The sequence below is a fragment of the Balearica regulorum genome, chromosome 2 (assembly GCF_011004875.1).
Source record: "Balearica regulorum gibbericeps isolate bBalReg1 chromosome 2, bBalReg1.pri, whole genome shotgun sequence".
NCBI classification, from domain to species: Eukaryota; Metazoa; Chordata; class Aves; order Gruiformes; family Gruidae; genus Balearica; species Balearica regulorum.
This window is the reverse complement of record NC_046185.1, coordinates 147,799,382-147,819,204: the sequence shown is the minus strand read 5'-3', so window position 1 is coordinate 147,819,204 and position 19,823 is coordinate 147,799,382. Positions and strand designations below refer to the sequence as shown.

The window sequence follows — 19,823 nt, the reverse complement described above, 5'->3', positions numbered from 1 at the left end:
CAGTCCAGAAGAATTACGTAAAAATACGAACTGCCACCTATAACAACAGTGTTACATGTGTGCACGTACACACACACATATATATGTAAGTATGTATTAAGCCTGATTTTAATTCTCCAGGTTTATATCCACTATCTTAAATCACTGTAGTCTGTATAAATTAAAAGTTGATGACTTCTATGCATACGCAAAAAAAAGATATACTTGATACATTCATTGTAAAAGATACTCCCATAAGAAAATGAAAAATACACAAAACAAAGTATAAAAACATGTCCAGTACAGTATTCCTTCATACTTATACTCTAATCATGGTGGCTCTCTACAACTAACTTCATACTCTCTTGCCCTGATAAATGCAATCTCGCCCAACTTCAATTTGAACAAAATACTACCATAAAGATACTTTTTTCTGGTTCATTACTTTGACTATGTCACCCTTCTGCACCCCTCCAGTGTCTCCCTTGTACCTTCACCATCAATCATGAACTACATATCTTCACCTGCAAGATCTTTCAAATACAAAACTATACCATATACGTCAACTTTCATTTGCTATCAAAATGTCGGCCTTGGCCACCTCTTTGCCAGGGTTAGCCTTAGTTGTCCATTTGTCAAATCTCCCAAATAAAATCCTCTGTTCTTCAACTGATACCAGCATTTTTGCATGAAACATGCAAAACTTTACGTATTTTCCTCTTTTAAATCCTCTCTTAAAACAACAGACGTTGGTTAGAGCACTGATGAATTGTAACCAGCATTTATGCTACTAGTTATAATATAGTCATTATTGCCACACACTTCCACAGACCATTTTTAAAAAATCTATGTGCTCTACAAAGATGGGACTATGTAATACTACGGGAAACTTCCAGCCACTGTAATGTTTTCACAACAAATACGTTTATTAACCTATTTTCCAAGCAAATTACTGTTTCTTTTAACATTGAAAATAAGCAGGTCAACAACATGGTTTGCTATCTTAAACTCTTGTGATAATTTACCTGAGTTGCAGCAACAACAGTAGTTATAGAAGGCGCAGTTGAAGGTGATAGAGCTCCCACTTGCTGCAAGTGGCCTGAAGCCTGCTGAGGTAAATGAGAACTGGAAACGGGAGTGCTAGATCCTGAGCCAGATACTGCATTTGGAAATGATACTGCTACATCATTGCTGCTAAAAATACCTGAAAAAAATTACAAAAACGATTACATGCATCTCTCTCTCTCGCCCTCCCTCTGTTTTCTAGTAACCATGTAAATATGCAGTAGCAAATTAATCAAGACAATCAAGATCACTTAATACATAATGCAGAAAGTTCCTGTGTTGAAATTCTAACCGCGCTGATTGATAAAAGTACTCTCGGCATTTGACATTCTACAGTTCAGGGAACACAGATTGATTCAGTTCTAAGTTTTTGTAAAACATGTGAGATAAATCAAATATTTATGTGCATTACAAACTGCTCAAATATTAACAGAAGCAGAATTTTTGGCTAAAATGCCTGCCTTCAACTGAGTCTGCTATCAGAGTTTGTCCTTTCAATGAATTACAGTAAAAGTAAATAAAGAATGAAGTATTGGGCTATATTACTGAACATATACAATACAAATGGAAAAATACTTTTTAACTTTAAAGTAAAATGTTTCTGAACAACACACATCTGTCCAAAACTGTAATTTTGGCAACTAAAGATTGCTTGTGTATTTTCAGAAAAATATGGACAGCAAGTCTGAGGACAAAGTACTCAGATTTGCTGGTAGAACTGGTGGCATTTCTTTTATTCACAAACTAAAACTCCATCCGTGATCTACGAATGGTTGACTAACATTTCTGCCAAAACAGCCAACAAGTAAATGACTAAACATGCTAACATTAGTCAGACTTGTACGTTAGCAGTTTAAATAGGAAGAGTTCATACCCCTCTGTGAAGCCATTACTTCTGTTCATCTACATGCAGGGTAAAGTTCATTATATAGGTTGGGAAAAAACCCTACTGACCAGAAGCCCAGGACAAGAAGTAGTACCTGTCTATGAAACTGTTAGGCTCCACGTGCATTAGATAAGTGAGCTGTCAGCTGGCCAAGGAATATCAAGCATGGTAGCACTGAACTGCAGTTAGAGGAAGAGTGCCACAGGGAGTAAACAGAAGTAGAATGAACATGGTTAGATCAAAAAAAGCAACAGAACTGAAATGCCAGTTAGAAGGCAAAGGGTGGAGCTAGTTTGTCACTCATACAAATAATGATTTGAAGAAGACAGTGACAATAAGAAGATAGGCAATGTTAAAACACCACTCGCCACCCAGCAATCCCTCTGAGCGCAGGCAGTCAAGGGAGACTAACATCATCCAAACCCACACACCATATGCAAACACCGATGCATCTTAAATTCCCTGCCTCTATTAACTGTCAAGAAAAATGGAAGAGAAAACCAGCCAGGCCCAGTAGAGAAAAAAGACAGGAATAAAACAGCTGAAGACACATTCTGACAACACTTTTTTCCCACCTAACCGAGGTTAGTGACTTATCGTCTTCTCCCCAATCTCTTCATCATAGCGCAATTCCATACCTGCTCTGCTGTTCTACTGACCTTCGTATCTTTTTCCATTTAGCACACCTTCCTGGGTCATCTTCCCCTCCTTGTTTTTTGGTCACCATCCCAAAAATCTACAGTTATGGCATCACTAACAGTTAAGATACTTAAAGTGTTCACTTTGTTATGACTTTACTCCACTTACATCTTCCTTATCTAACCAGACAGTAAATTCTATGGATCCTGCTCTAGATTTGTCCCTGCACACCACCATAATGAACATGATTAAAAAACAGCCTTGCTACTGAGTCTACTCTTAAATGTTATATAATTACAACCACAAAACCTTAAATATACTCCAAGTCCTCAAAAGATTTTTTTTTAAAATCTGCTTTCAATCAGAGATGTTAAATTAATAAAAAGGATGAGATTTTTGACCCTTTGTATTTTGAATGCATTGAAACAACCAAACGTTCAAAAATTCCTGGAAAAGGTGAGAGTCTCATGCAATTATCTGGTTCCAGGAACCATTAATTTTAAGAGTAAAAACACCAAAATGTCACAACTCTTATGATCAAATCATAAGAGCTCGTCACCACAAATGCTATCACTCTTGTAAAACGTCAATGACAATGAGCGGAGAAAACATCATTTTTGAGAGTGTCAAACAGTAAAAAAGAAAGGTATTTTGCAAGAAAGGTAAAATAACTCCAAAATTTGAAAGCTGTTGAAGACTCTTTCTTAATTTTTCAAAATCTTATGTATTTAATAACTGTAGAAATGCTGCTATTTCTATTTTAATGATGAGGTTTATTCTTCCTCTTAAAAATAAAATTCTGGAATACAAGTAGATAGCAAAAAACTATTTCAAAAGAAAGACAAGCAGTAAACTAGTTTGCCAGTGCAATGAGGTAAGCTATTATTTGTTGCTAGAAGTAGTAGTTGTAGTAGTAGTATTAAAAACACTATTTGTTGCTGCTAAAAAATACAGGACAAATATGACCTAGCTGCACACTGTTTGGGCTATGTATTTCCATTTAGCAATACTTAATACATAAAGTACATGCACCTACTGGAAGTAGTCATGCAACCAAGATACTACTCCATGAAAGCATTCACGTAAGAACTGTATGCTGAACATATAAATACTTGATTTTCAGACCATTTCAAAAATACTTGTATAAAAACTATGTGCATATCATATTAGAAAGCCAAGAAAGTACATACTTAAAATTTCTCAAACATATCAAGTTGTCCTTTTGGGGTTCTGGGAGAGATAAATCACTTTCTGGATTAGGAAGGAATAATAACAAAAGCCTGAACAAATCATTATAAACAACATTAATGTTTAAAACAAACAAACCACCTTCAAGTCCTTCCCATATGTCCTGGTTTTTGGCTGGGATAGAGTTAATTTTCACAAAAAGCTAGGAGGGAACACAGCCAGGATAGCTGACCTAAACTAGTCAAAGGGGTATTCCACACCATATGACATTACGCTCAGTATGTAAAAGGGCGTATTGAGATATTGGCAGCATATGAAGGCGTCCGAGCTGCTTCGGAAGTGACTGGTACTGAAGCACCCTGACTGCCGGTGCTGGGCTGGATGTTCAAAGAGAGGGTCCCCTCCACACATCATGCAACTGATGCTATGTGGAGTAAGTGGGTCGCACTGATCACACAGCGGGCTTGAATAGGAAACCCTAGTTGCCCAGGAATTCTGGAAGTGATCACGGACTGGCCAGAAGGCAAAGATTTCACAATATCACCAGAGGAGGAGGTGACATGTGCTGAAGAGGCCCCACTGTATAATAAACTTTCAGAAAATAAGAAGCAATGTGTCCTGTTCACTAATGGGTCCTGTCACGTTGTGGGAAAACATTGAAGGTAGAAGGCTGCTATATGGAGTTCTACATGATGAGTTGCAGAAGCTGCTGAAGGACAAGGTGAATTGAGTTAGTTTACAGCAGTGAAAGCCACTCAGCTGGCTTTAGATATTGCTGAACAAGAAAAGTGGTTGGTGCTCTACCTCTATACTGACTCATGGATGGCAGCCAATGCTCTGTGGGGGTGGTTACAGCAATAGAAGCAGAGCAACTGGCAGCGCAGAGGCAAACTCATCTGGGCTTCCCCATTGTGGCAAGATACTACTGCCCAGCTAGAGAAGCTGGTTGTAAAAGTACGTCACGTAGATGCCCATGTACCCAAGAGTCAGGCCACTGAAGAACATCAGAATGACCAGCAGGTGGATCAGGTTGCTCAGATTGAAGTGGCTCAGGTGGACTTGGACTGGCAACGTAAGGGTGAATTATTTATAGCTCGGTGGGCCCATGACACCTCAGGCCATCAAGGAAGAGATGCAACATACAGATGGGCTCATGATCAAGGGATGGACTTGACCATGGACACTATTGCACAGGTTATCCATGAACATGAAACATGCACTGCAATCAAGCAAGCCAAGTGGTTAAAGCCTCTCTGGTATGGAGGATGATGGCTGAAATATAAATATGGGGAGGCTTGGCAGATTGATTATATCACACTCCCACAAATTTGCCAAGGCAAGCGACAAGTGCTTACAGTGGTGGAAGCAACCACAGGATGACTGGAAACATATCCCGTGTCCCATGCCACTGCCTGGAACACTATCCTGGGCCTTGAAAATTAAGTCCTGTGGTGACATGGCACCTCAGAAAGAACTGAGTCAAACATCAGGACTTATTTCCAAAACAACCTCACAGATCCCTGGGCCAAAGAGCATGGCATTGAGTGGGCGTATCACATCCCCTGTCATGCACCAGCCTCCAGGAAAATCAAACAATACAATGGACTGCGAAAGACTACACTAAGACCAATGGGTGGTGGGACTTTCAAACATTGGGATACACATTTAGCAAAGGCCACCTGGTTAAGTCAACACTAGGGGATCTACCAGTCAAGCTGGTCCTGCCCAGTCAGAATTTTTGCATACTACAGAAGGGGATAAAGTCCCCATATTGCACATGAAGAACATGATAGGGAAAACAGTCTGGGTTACTCCTGCCTCAGGCAAAGGCAAACCCATCCGTGGGATTGCTTTTGCTCAAGGACCTGGGTGCACTTGGTGGGTAATGCAGAAGGATGGGACAGTCCGATATGTACCTCAAGGGGATTTGATTTTGGGTGAAAACAGCCAATAAATTAAATTGTATGATGTTAATTGCTAAATAACCCTGCCATTGTATGTCATCACTACTACAACTGCTATATGCTGTATCTATGATACTACAGTAAGAATCACCCAAATTAATGAAGGATGAACTTTGATGAAACTGAGCAAAGTGCAGCAATGATGGAACTAAAACTGACTTCAGCAACTGGCACCTAGCAACTTCCTTGAAAATCAGTTATCTTCATCCTGCAAACCACAAGCATGGGCCGTGCCAGATACACCAGTCGCGAGCTCCAGATGTGCAACAATCCAACAGCACACACCATCGCTCCTGCCCTGAAAGACTGTTATGACAGATGGAGCCCAAAGTCATGGACTAAATGAACTCAAAAGACATTTTAGAGAGATGGCCAATAGACTAAGGGAATAACATCTCTGTGTGTGGATACGTACATCAAAGACTGGAAGAGTGGTGGTGATTAATTGCAAAGTGTAGGATCTGGGCATGACATAGATGGTATAGAATAAGGGGTGGGTAACATCCTGGTTTTCAGCTAGGATAGTTAATTTTCACAAAAAGCTGGGAGGGGACACAGCCAGGACAGCTGACCCAAACTAGCCAAAGGGGTGTTCCATACCATATGACGTCATGCTCAGTATATAAAGGGGGCTGGCCGGGGAGGAGTTGTTGCTACTTGGGGACAGGCTGGGCATGGGGTGCCAGTCAGTGAGCAAACTGCACTGTGTATCACCCGTTCTAAGTACTGTTGTTGTTATTTCCCTCTCCCTTTGCTGTCCCAGTAAACTGTCCTTATCCCAACCCAGGAGTTCTACCTTTTTTTTCTGATTCTCCTCCCCATCCCACTGCAGGGGGGGCATGACATGACGAGGAGTCGTGTCACAGGGAGGAGTGAGCTAGTGGCTGCATGGTGCTCAGCTGCCAGCTGGGGCTGAAGCACGACACCATATTACTGAAAAGCCAAACAGCTATAGCTTCTGATGAATGGTATTGTGTAATTTGCCAGAGGCATAAACATCACGGTTAAATACAATCTTCAGCATTTGAAACAGAACACAATTCTTCAATTACAGGTAGGAGTGGACATGTAACACTGTTCAGGTAAAGTTTGACTGTGCTTAACACTGGTAACACAGCTGCAGAACATGGTTTCGGATTCCGACAGATAAAATGCACATATAACATGCACTGCTGGAGTGAAAGGCTTAACAAAAAGGCAACTGCAAAAAAAAAAAAAAAAGAAAAACTCTCTAGACAACAAATAACTGCCTGCTTAGTACAGAAGGGTAGTACTATAGAGCAGGGAACACATCAGATTATGCAGATTGGAAAAAATAGTATTCTTTTTGCTGACAATCAATGATGAAATAGATTATAGAGGAAATAAAAGAACTTCAGGAACAGTGAAAAACAAAATAGCCTCAAGTCAGAACTAGCTGTGCAGCACATACACCAAGTGGCACACAGAAAAATTTTAGTGATTTTATTCAAAATGTCAAAAATAAGTAGTTCCATGAGCAGAAAAATTAACAAAACAGATTAAATCCTGGCTTTCAACTGTGTTGCATCTCACAGATGACATCAACACACCAAGCTTTCCACCACGGGAAGGAAGGGGAAGCTGAGGGAAGCTGGCCAGGGGCATAATCGCTGCTCAGGGATGGGATGGGCATCGGTCAACGGGTGGTGCGCAATTGCATTGTGTATCACTCATTTTGTATATTCCTTTATCATTACCAATAATATTTTTTTTCCTCTTCCTTTGCTGTCCTATTAAATTGTCTTTATCTCAATCCATAAGTTTTGCTTTTTTTTCTGATTCTCCTCCTTATCCCACTGCGGGGGTGGCGGCAGTGTGTGTGAGCGAGCAGTTCCATGGTGCTTAGTTGCAGGCTGGGGTTAAACCACTACAATCAGCCATCTAAGAATGAGGTCATACCATCTGAAGTCTGCTATCAAACTCCATTAAACTTAACACCAAATCCTTGACAGCTCAGCTAGCAAAGATGTTTAGTCAATTCTCTTCTGCCTACTTCCATTCCTATGTTCATGATCCTGACTGTACAGCTATCTACAGTCATTCAGAAATGTATTCAGTAACAGGGTGGGGCATGAAGGATCAGAACTGATCTATGTAGCTACCAAAATGGTCTATTCCTCTATTCAGGTAGTCCAACCTGCTATAGTGAATGATATTATTTTATACTTGATCTCATATTCATTAATGACCACACGTCAGCAGTGTTGCAGAACTCACTCTTAAATAAACTGTAACAGTGAGCAATACATATACCAGCTAACTAACATGAAACAACACATATGAGTTGCTTAAACCAAGCTCAGTCAGTACACGGTCCTCAATTAGACTTACTTCCACACGTAGGCTTTTAAGTACAAAATTTCAAAACTGCCTAAATCACTGTCAGAAAGGTTACAGGTTCCTGGTGCAGAGTGTGCCTACTCCTACTTTGAATTAATCCAAGCTGCTACAGGTCTTATACTACAGCCCCCCACTGCAGAAGGGCTCAAATCGACGTTTTTCATAGCTCAGCCAAGGTGGATTTGCTCTTTGAGAGGAGAGGTTTGAACATGACACGAGACGACAGAGGAATGACATGCTGGACTAGGAACACAGGGAGAACTGTATCGTTTTTCTAGCCCAGTATATCCATCTCTAACAGTGACCAACAGCAGATGCACAAGAAAAAGCACAAGAAAGGAGCAAGCATGAAGTAATACTTCCCTCAAATATTCTCTCAGCCTCTAGAAATCTATAACTTACAGATTTTGGGCTTGAGGAATGGTCTTTGTAATTATTAGCCTTAAATTTCCTTCCAACTCTGCCCCAATGATTTCTTCCAATCCTTTCTGAGCAATTGCAACTTTTCATACCATGTCCCATGGCAAAGTTATACCTCAGTTAAACTGTGCGGTCTTTTTTGGGGGGAGTGGAAGACAGGGATGACACAGGTACAAATCTCCTTTCGTTTGTTTCCTCAGATGTTCTGATTTCCCACAATAAATCTTTGAGATGTTTTATAACTGCCTGTTTAAGGATCACATATATAATTAATTCAGCTTTATGAAATAAGATGCATTAAGAATTTCATGCTTATTCTAGTCTGATTCACAACTTTGAAGTACTCTTCTAGAATAAGAGCAGTAAGATAAAGAGCTCCATGATCATATCTGAGACATGTATGCTCAGCACTACAGGAAAGACTACAGTTCAAGTGTGTCACAGCACAGAAGGATCTTTGCAAGAAGTAAAAGTTAGACAGATATGGAAGAACAATTGATAAATAAAGATCTTAACTTTTATTTAGATGTTCACTTTGTCACGGTGAGCCAAGACATACAAGCCTAAGTTTACTTTAATATGACATACTAAAACCAAAGCAGTTTTAGGCTCACTAAACGAGTATTCCTAAGGTAGGAGCATGACACGTTTCTTTATGCTTTCCAGGGAGAACTTAATGTGTTTGCTTAAGATCTCTGAAAACCCACCGTAACTTCAAACCATTCTGACAACAATCTATATCAGTGCTGAAATGGTGAGTTACTGGAAGCACCAGATTCCTCTTCACTGTTAGCATAATACAGTCTTTTAAAGGGAGTTTCTACTTCAAAAGTTTCCAGTGATCTGAAGTTGGGGTCTTTGAAGGTATGCTGCAGGATGCTTGATTGAGGCAGAATTTTCAAAAAGAGGGCCATTAGAGAGGCTAACAAATAACAACGGCAATTCTGCTGTGATTAGTTATTTCTGGTGGTGGGGAACAGCTGTTGTCTGAACTGTTGAAAGACTACACATAGCTGTCATTAGCAACAACTAAAGCTTTAAAGTGATATTCTAGAAACTCATGGACAGGTAGTTATATTTAAGGTTGTAATATTTGACAACTGAACAATAACACCCCATTATTCAATACTCTGAAAAAAATGGGCATAAAGGAATTATTTCAGGATAACTTTGTAATTTGTCCTACTCTTGTTCCTCCTTTTTTAAATTTATATGGTTTAGCTGAGCGCTACTGTCCCCCATGCTTCAATACAGGCAGATGCCTTTTACCAACACTGTAAAAGTCTGCCGAAGTTGGGGCGAGATTCCAAAATTTTAACTCATTCATGCTCAGTAGAGATTCTGACTAGGTTAGGTTATCTTGTTAAAAAAAAATCATACCATAAATACTAAATTTTGCCTGCATTGATGCAGAGGCAAAGTCTACAGAACTGAAAACTTCCTTTGGAAACGTGCTGTCTTCTAAAGCCGATCACAGTGCTAGGACTGGCACAATGGATGTCTGTTCTGTGCTATGACTCTCCACACGGCAACTCACAAATCAGCATAAGACAGAACAAGCATAAACAGAGACCTGAAAACAGGAGCAAGAAATAAAAGACAGAAGACAGAATGAGCAGTAACAGAAGTAGCCACAGAAAGGCTACAACCAACCATTACGATTTACAGCTAGCTCTAACATAAAATTATAACATTCAGGTCATCAGTCCCCATAGTCTTTTTTAAAAGTATGCACTAAAATCCACAATAGATATATATGCCTGTACCCCCTCCTCCTGCTTTCCAGTGGTAGGCCCATAAAAATGATGCAGAAGAGATGAGACTTCAAGGTCAAGTCAAAAAAGTTTGACTGTAAGGTCCAGAGTAAGAATGAGGACAAAGTTATCACACAGTGAATGTATCTCTCAACTGCAATTTTTCAGGGTTTTTTTAAACAAGTCTTTTAAAAAAGCATGAAAAAAATAAGAAGTCAACCATAAAACTGAGAAACAGAGTGCTGAGTACTAAGTCTTTTACCAGCAAAGTGTGCCACTTCTGCCTTGAAATGTCTTGACTCCTTTCTATTAAGACACGTACCTTCATGGAAAGATACAGCCTGCATGACTCTGTTTTCTAGTCCTCTTTTTTAACTGATGCTTTCGAATGTGTTCAAGTCTTTAGCTATCATCTTTCCTCCTTTACGCTTTGTCAGCACCAAATTCAACCGACAGGCTTTGAGCATCACCTTTATACTAACATAACTATCAAATGAACCTTTCTGCTCCAAACTTGTGTTTATCTCCACTCAAACCAAAACTCTCAGTTTTTTCTTTGTGGTACTTTCTTGCTGATGTGCAGGCAACTCAGTGCAATGAAGAAACAAGCTCCTGATACACTGTCTCCATCAAAACTCAGACAGACAATGACTCACAGTCCTCAGCATTATCTGACTCACAAGCTGAATATGCTGTTAAAATATCTTCCTGTATTTAAATATTAATCCCAAATTTGAATATTTTCTTTTCATCCTATACACACATGGCATGATCCTTCCTTGCTGTTCACATTATCAAAACTTCTACCTACTCACTGATTTCACCCATATATATGCTTCTGCCAAAACAAGAATACATAAAAAAAAAAACCAAAAAACCACCAACAAACCTCAACCCCGCAAGATGGGGGGGGAAGCAACCAATTTTAAAGTCTTTCTTAGAGAAACATGGGAAGGCAGATAAAACACACCACTCAAGAAAAAAAAAAGGGGGGGGGGGGGGGGGGAAGGCAGATTAGATGATAAATCCTGTCCAAATGCTGTTCTAAAACAAACATGTAGGCAATATTATGCTGCCCCACAATAATGAGTCATACAAAGCATTATTATTGCTCGACAAGAAAGCATACAACATTAAGTAACCACTTTCCTCTATGCTCTTCCAACTTCTATGCTAGAGTTAGGAATAAACAATCGTTTTTTTTTAAAAAAAAAGTGCAATGTGGAAAGAAGTCATCACAAATGGTGTTCCATCAATTTCTGTTCTGCACTGTTGTGAACCTACACCTCTTAACATTAAACAGCAAAAAGGCTCTGCTTATAAAACAGCAGAAACTCACCAAGTCCAAATTCAGCACACTTTGTCAGATACCATTCAGATGTTTTATTTTTGTTCAGAAAAATGGTGAGCTTGCTTTCCTTCATCTCAAAGCTGGTTCAGAGCACTGTATACCTGGGAGAGTGAGAGGGAAACCCTATATCAAAAGGAAAAAAGCTAAACCTATTTTACTAAAGCAAAGCAAATCTAGAGAAATTTCAATATTTCTCACCAGTCTATGAAATATAAATTTAATGTAATTTTTTTTTTTATTAAGAGACCCACCACTATAGACATCTGCCTAACAGATGTCATTTGTGGCTCCAACAATGTGAAAAGCAAAGTCCTATAAAACCTTAATGATTGCTAGCTTAAAACACAAAGAACTTCACCATGCAAAGTTTAAACATTTAAATTCTTTTGCATATGCAATGTATACAGCACTCCTCTTCCAACACACACATACAGCAATAAGAAAATCACTCTATTTGGCTGACACCAACAGACCCAAAAAATGCCAATTTTTATTAACAGTTTACCTGACACTAATTAAAGATAACATTGAGAAATAGACTTGATCATCTTCAAAACTAGCCTCATGAGAGGGTTTTAATTGTAAAAATTTCCTCCTAAATCTTTCAGTAACTTGTGAATATAGCTATGATTGTTTCCTACAAATGAACGAAAGCCTTGAAAAGTAAACCAAGTTCTACTTTAATAAGATATATTTCATTTCCACTGCCTATGAGTGAATGCAGAACTAGGGGTACAAAGCCAATATCGAATACTAAAGGGAAACGGCAATTAGATACATTGAAGATTCAATATTGCTCTCTCTGAAATTGATAGTACTGTTATCAGTGACACAAATGGGCAGCATCGGGCTGTCAGAACAAAGAATGGACAAAACAAGGCTACCCTCACATGCATTACTTGTAGTAATTTAAGTAGTCAGGAAGGCAAGTGGGAGAATGCCTGAGGTAGACACCACTATAACACACCTATGAATGGAGCACAGAAGAAGAACTAGAAACACTATTCACAAAATTAAAGAAAAGAATCTCAGAACTGAAATAAAACTGTTATCGTTTTACTGCACACATACAAAAAGATCATAAAAAGAGAACTGAGGAACTATTGACCTATCAGGCTCCTGCAGACAATCTACAAAGTTTTCACTCAAGTACTGAACAATTGACTCACTGCAGACCTGTATTTCACCCAATCCATAGAATATGCAGACCTTCAATCAGGCTTTTCCACAAAAGGCTACCCTTTGTGATAAATGAATCTCTGAAAAAGATTCCAATATAACTTACCATTATGTATGGTATTCATCAACTTCGAGAAAGCTTTTGAGTTAGGAGAAAAAAGGCTTCATGTTAAGATCATGTTTAACAGACGCACAAAAGAATATATGTATAGACAGGAATTTCAGTGAACAATAATATACCTGAATACATCTTTCTTGTATTAGAGCTCTGATCATTTACAGTAGCTCAAATTGTAAAATGGATTTATTTCTATCCACTATAATTTTTTACTTATATTTCTTTTGTCAGTGTTTGTCAGCTTTTAAATATCAAGTATAAGAAGGAACATTCCAGCACATGCCAATTAACTGCATTCTAAAGCTACTATTGCAAATAAAAAAATCAAATACTTTCCAGCAACAGTCTTCCCAACAAAAGACTGATTTTATTTTCATTGTCTGCAACAAATTTAGAAACTTAAACTGAAGCTGCCTTGCTAATTTTAATCATGAGGTATCTTTTTAGCTTCACTGATAGACTAACTCAAGCAATCAAGAAGTTTAACAGAAAACAGTTCTGTCTCCTGGACTTAGGGAGCTCAGTTGAAGAACAACTCAAATGTGTAGAGATAAAGAACGTCTAACTAGTGGTACACCAAAGGAGATGCTCACATGAACTTCCTTTTCTTCAAGGGTTGGTGTTTTTAGAGAATATTAATCTCTGACCGTAAGTGCCAGAATACACTCACATCCTCTGCTGGGTAGCTACAAGTCTCTGTAACAGCCTCCACAGCAACACAATGCTTTTGTGCCCAGCTACAGAGTGACAGCAGTCATGCAGATGGCCCACCTCTTCCACTTATGCCCCCAATTTATTCATACTTAGGATAATGATCTCGTGACTACAAAATTATTTTAGTTTCAATTTACTAGTTCACTCTTTCACACTACTAATGAACAAAGCCCTCAGCTTACACGTCTGCTTTGACAAGATGATGGAATGAATGATTTTGGAGGTGAGAATGTAGCGAACACCTCTGTCATACTTGTAGGGGTGAATTTTCTACCTGCATCAGCTTCTGAGGTCTGACTGTAATAATTGTTCATGTTCCAACAGGGGAACTGTCTTCTATGCTTTATTTTTCCTCTTCTTTATTCTCCCCACAACTGGCAGCTACTAAAGACTGCTGTCATAAGCCATTTTTTAACTGCCAGGCTCTTCTGAACATCAGGGTTCCAAAAATATGAATTAACAACAAAGACAACTTAAACTTTTGTCATTGATACTAGAGTATTACAAAACTAATTTAAAGTAATTTTAAAAAAAATTCTTGCCTTTTACCTACTGCCTAAACTTGAATAACTAGCCAAAGTTACTTCAGTGGAAAAAATTTTTAAAATTTAGAATATTTTAATTAAAACATTACAGACCAAGTCTGTAATGTTAAAAAAAATCAAATATTAAATGTTTTTCAAATTTTGTGCTAGAGGAAAAAAAACAAACATGCAATATAAAAAATCTTGGATGACTTGTCAAAAGTGGTTTAATCTGATAAAAATGAAACTGATCATTTTAATTGCCCTTCTCAAAAGTTTTCAGAGAATTAACAACAATGTACAAAACCAGATTTATCAAAACTATTACTTTACAAGGCAAAAAAAAAAAATCACTAAAAAGCACAACATTAATATGTCTGGGATCATATACATTATACTATTGGGACAAATTCTGCCTCAGGTGCAGAGGACATGATGCAACAGCTGTCTGTCACCCTTATGAGCAGAATCATTTTGCCCGCACCTACCCTCCACAGCCTTTATTTGAGTATAACTGTATCAGCTTGTTCCAGTTATGCTCAATTTTTGTGCACAAGAAATATCAGCCATTTTGATCTACTACTGCTTTCCATATTAAGGAAAGCTCCTTTCAAATTTAAGGAACCGCTGGGTAGGTTTTTTGGGGAGTTTGGGGTGGAGGTGGTTTGTTTTTTTTTAAACAAGCACAGACCTAGATTGCCTGAAGCTGTATCTTTTGCTTTGTTTCTATAAGTTGTACCACACAGGAGCTACCGTTAACCCAAACCATCCCATGCTAACCATCCCATGCATCGTACTCCCATCGTACTCACTCAGAGCTTTCAGAAAGTTTTAAAGCAGAATACACTAGATCACCCCAGTGAAAAATTTTCTACTGCAAGATACACACTTCATAGACAAAATGAGGAAGAGAAGCAATTAAAGAGCTGACAGAACAATTCAGTAGACCTATTCAGCAACATGTGGTTAAAACAAGTAGTTGTCTGGCAACTCAAGAACACACATAAAAACAAAATAAGAGAAACAAATTGCAGCAGAACCAATTTCAACTACAGCTACTAAATGTGGGGAAAAAAAAGTCTTTTTAACATTCACAGTATACACAATCCTGAAGAGAACAGTCCCAATTCCAGGACACATGAATTACATGCTACTGTGTTTATTATCATAATGAACTTTTCACAATAAGTATGTGCTACAATGGAATAAATATGTACAAAAAGGATTCCCACCTTTGATTCTTACTTTGAAAGTTTTTTTTTTAATCCTTAAGATTCCCAATAGAAAGTAAAAAAGACTGTCATGCGATGATCAAAAAGACAAATATAGTGTTATGAATTATCAGAAGGGAACAGAGAACAAAACAAAATGCATAATTACGTGACTTTAAAAATTCATGTTGCACCTATATTTCAAATATTACCTGCACTTCTCAGAAAAAGGATATAGTAGCACTAAAAGAGATCTGGAAAGGGTAAGAAGGATATAGTATGAATGACAAAAAGTTATTAAGATATCTAGGTCTAAAAAAGATAATGGGGAAAATGACAGAAATGTCTCAATTATGAATACTGTAAAGATGCTGAGTATTTTTCATGACTATTCACTGGTTTTAGAGGAGTGTCAAAACATGATCAGCAACAGCTGCGAACAAAGTACATCCTTTTACAATGCATAAAGATATGAGACTCACTTCTTATGTTTCAGGTATTAACAGCATAAATGGTTTCAAAAATTATAAGACAAATTCATGGAAGAGACCGATTCACAGAAGAGATCCAGAGCTACAGCCTTGAGATGAGATGTAAGGAATCTTAGTAAGAAAGTGTCCTGTTCAATTCTTTTGAAACAAACTGTTCTAACACACACCTCATCCAGTTACATGATGAAGGGCCAACACTAGATCAACCCTGCTTGTGACTGATGGAACTAATTCTAGACTCCTCCCAAGCCTCAACACAGAACAGAAGGAGAACTGTTCTCCTACCACCACTCCCTCCCACACCCCATAAATTAGTAGAAGGCAGATGAAAAAAGGTGTTTTATTCTGGAAGGAAAAAAGAGCTACTGTCTGGGTTCCTGGTATAACTGCCTCTATTGGCAGCTACCTCTTTCCTGAGTTTCCCTACGCTGAAGTACCCCTCCCAGCCACCTAGTTTTCTCCTACAAAGTAAAGCCAAGCTATTGAACTCCCAAATTGCTATGGTGTCAAGAAAGGTTAGGGACGGTGAACAGTAATCGGATATGCCAAAAAACTATATGCTGTAATAGCTGGACTCTACGTTCATTGTTTTCCTTTATTTTCCATCTCTGCTGCCTTACACACTTTCCTCTCAGTCTTGACTGAATCCTTCCTTTCTTCACCTAATCCTTATGGTAGCTGCTACTTCTTGCTTTAAAACCTTACAATCATTCTTCCTTAAAATCAATGCTGCTCAGGAAGACTTCATTGCTTCCAGCTCGTTCATTTCAATTAATTTCAAAATATCTCAGAATTGACTGTGTTTTAGTAACTACATCTGAGTCACCATCCTTTTACTGTTCATTACCTGTTTTTAAATGAATTGGTTATGCATACAAAAAACTAAAGTTAAATTCTAAGTTTACCACTGCTCCCACAGCAGAGAAAAGGCCTAGCAACTTTGGCCCTTGAAAGAACGTTACTTGCTGTAACCAACCACTAAATCCTGCAGATTAGAAATTAGTTCATGACAGTTATCACCTTTTTTAATTAAAAAAATAAAAATCTGCATTTGAGATTCTCATGTGAAAGCTCATAAGCTGTTCTTTTGCTTGGGAAGAATGGGAGGATGGGGGTTTTTGCTGTTGGTTTTTGGGTTTGGGGGTTTTTTGTTTTATTTACTTGGAACCTCTAGTCATTCTTATCAGGAAATCCTTCTTGTAAATATTCAAAACAAATAAACAATGGGAAATAGATATAAAGCTAAGTACAAAGGATCTGACGGGATTAGTCATGCACAAGCCCCATGCACATGTTTGTATTCTTCAGCTCTGTTTACAGCTTCCATGAATCTCTTCTCAAGTTTCTAGAGCTATACCGGTCCAAAGACCATAGATGCTCAGTTTTTTCAAGTTACTCTAATGATAACCCTCTTCAGGAAGCTTTTAGCACTGCATGTAATTCTCCCTCATGAAAACATATACAGCAAGCTAGATCGCTATCACAATTAACAGTTTTCTTAATGTTATCCTTATGGCCTTCTCACAGACACCTTACATATCTACCAGATCTGACACCAAAAAAAGAAGAATTCTATTAAAAGCTGAATAAAAAGTGTAGAAAACAATATGAATTTGCATCTGAACTAGATGTTAAATCCCAGTTTAGTTCAACTGGAGAAATAATGTGCTTTAAATTCAGGATCAGACAAGAGGTAGCTTTTCTAACAATATAAAATAGTTCATTTCACTTACTGTTTCTTGCATTACCACCACAAAAGCCCTGATAAGAACCATTTTGGTAAGTATTTTGACAGCACCTTGTGTGTGTATGGTATACCTGTATACCTAACTCCTACAAGACTTTTTCAATTATGCCTAATATGTCTGGAAGAGAGGTTTATTTGAGAAATCTTGGAAATGTGGAAATACGGTGCTGGCTTATCTGTCCAACTTTTTGCATTTTATTTATGCTGGGGAAAATTACTAAAAATGAGCTCACATCCAGGTGGATCAACACAAAGATCTTGCAGGTTTTAAAACAACTAGTACAGGCAACCTTTATAAAATATCAGGAACTTCCATACAGTGAAAAGGCACTGGGATGTATTGTCATTTAGTGTAGCTAAGACCCATTTTTACATCTAGACAGACACTGGATTCCACAGTTTCCCTTTTTTAAAGTGTTCTTAAATACAAAAGCTATTGAAATCTTTGATTGTATCTGCAAAGCTATCTCAATTGATTCCTGCCATTTTAACCAGAGGTAGATGTTTGGATTGTCATCAACCAGAGCATATGAAGCTACCTGGGGACTGTCTGACTTCAAAAGTTTACTACAGAGCAAGAATTGCTGTGGCACGGCCCAGTGTTGTACCAAGTGACACACACAGTACCGCACCACAGCACAGGCTATCTAGAGCTTCAGAAAGCTACTGTTCTTAGTCCTACCACCTCCACGCAACCTGTTTAAGAAAGTAAAATAAATTACTTGAGTAAGAAGGAAGCATAGGGAAATGTGGAGTTGATAATCAGACACTTGGTCTGATTATATCTGTTTAAAAAGAGCATAGTATACAGGTAGTATAGTTCCTATACATCAACACAGGAATCTGTTCACTGTAAGTCTTAATGGATCTGTCGCTGAGCAACATCTTTCAGTTAAAAAGCTCAAGTATTTTAAGGTAACTAGTCTTCCTTATACCGCTACATTGTGTTAGTATTTCTACTTAAATTTTCATTTTCTTTTTAAAACTTTACAGAGGAATCTCAGAAAAGATTATGATAAATCCACAACAGCTCTAGACTCAGACTCTTCTTACGTAGAAGTTAGTCATCCCGATCATAATCCTGAAACAACTTTCACTCAATTTAACTTCTGATACTGCAGCTCTTTACATCAAATAAATGGAAAATTTAAATGCAAAGTACATTTCCTTCTGATTTTAAAAACCTGATTGTAGTGCTATCACCTCTGACTGACAACAACAAAAAAAGAATTTTACCATATAAATTGGACAGTCTTCAGAGGGACAAAAATGCTGCAAATACTATCAACACATATACATCACTTATTTTTCAGCTATATTTGATTTCTGAAAGACTTGAAAGTCTGTAAGATCTGAAAAGTACAATTTTCAAGGAGGGGTAAAAAACCCTCCTGCTCCTTTTATAGTCAAGCCTCTTCTTTGCCCTTCCCCACACACACACTTTTTTATGTTCCCATGTCACCTTTAACAGATTTTATGGAGTTAAAAGACTGATTGCTATCTCGCATTTGACTTACAAGGAATGTTGTACTCTAGTAAATTGGCTCCAGATGCTGAAAAATGTTCACACTCACAAAGATGTATATTTTAATTTAAAAATCTATATATACAAAATGATATCAAATGAAGGGGGGGTTTAAGTCTAATTTTTAAAGGAAATCCTGGGAACTAAACAGTTGCAAGTAAGCAAACACCCCCTGTATCTCACTTCACTTTCCATGCAGCAATAGAATTTCATTTAAGGAGTATTTCCCTGATCTTCAGAAAAGAGATACACCTCTAAAGCTAACATCAAGTTCTGCGACAAAGACATCTGATAGGACAGAAATCTTAATCACTTCAGAGTGTTTCCTTCTTCCCCTGCTCTATTTTAAATTCTTAGTTGTATAAAAAGAGCTAAAGAACTAATATAATCCATGCAAAAAACTGGAAGTTTCAGTACATTTTCTCTTTCTGCTTTTTTTTAATACAATAATGATAATGCCACATACTTTTACTCCAGGTATCTGCAAAGATAATCAACTCCTGGAAAAACAGGCAGTTTATTTTGTTCACTATGCAGGCAACAATAATAACAAAGCTGTCAGCTAGATCTCAGCCATACAGTATAGTTTACCCAGATTGCCCAGGCCTAAAATAATTGAGGTTTTATTAGGAATTCAAACCTAACACCAAATACATACATGGCACTTCATAGGCTTACAGGTCAAACATAATCTAAAAACAAAACTG

General features: G+C 37.9%; 1 protein-coding gene across 5 annotated transcripts in view; it reads right to left on the bottom strand.

Annotated features, from left to right (window-relative positions):
• Window positions 1-19,823, bottom strand: part of MLLT10 (MLLT10 histone lysine methyltransferase DOT1L cofactor) — a 134,644-nt gene that overhangs the window by 35,513 nt on the left and 79,308 nt on the right. For all 5 annotated transcript variants that reach the window (XM_075746341.1, XM_075746344.1, XM_075746343.1 and 2 more), the window contains one exon: window positions 1,005-1,183. In XM_075746341.1, coding sequence (XP_075602456.1) covers window positions 1,005-1,183 — 179 coding nt within the window. The remainder of the gene's footprint in view (window positions 1-1,004; window positions 1,184-19,823) is intronic.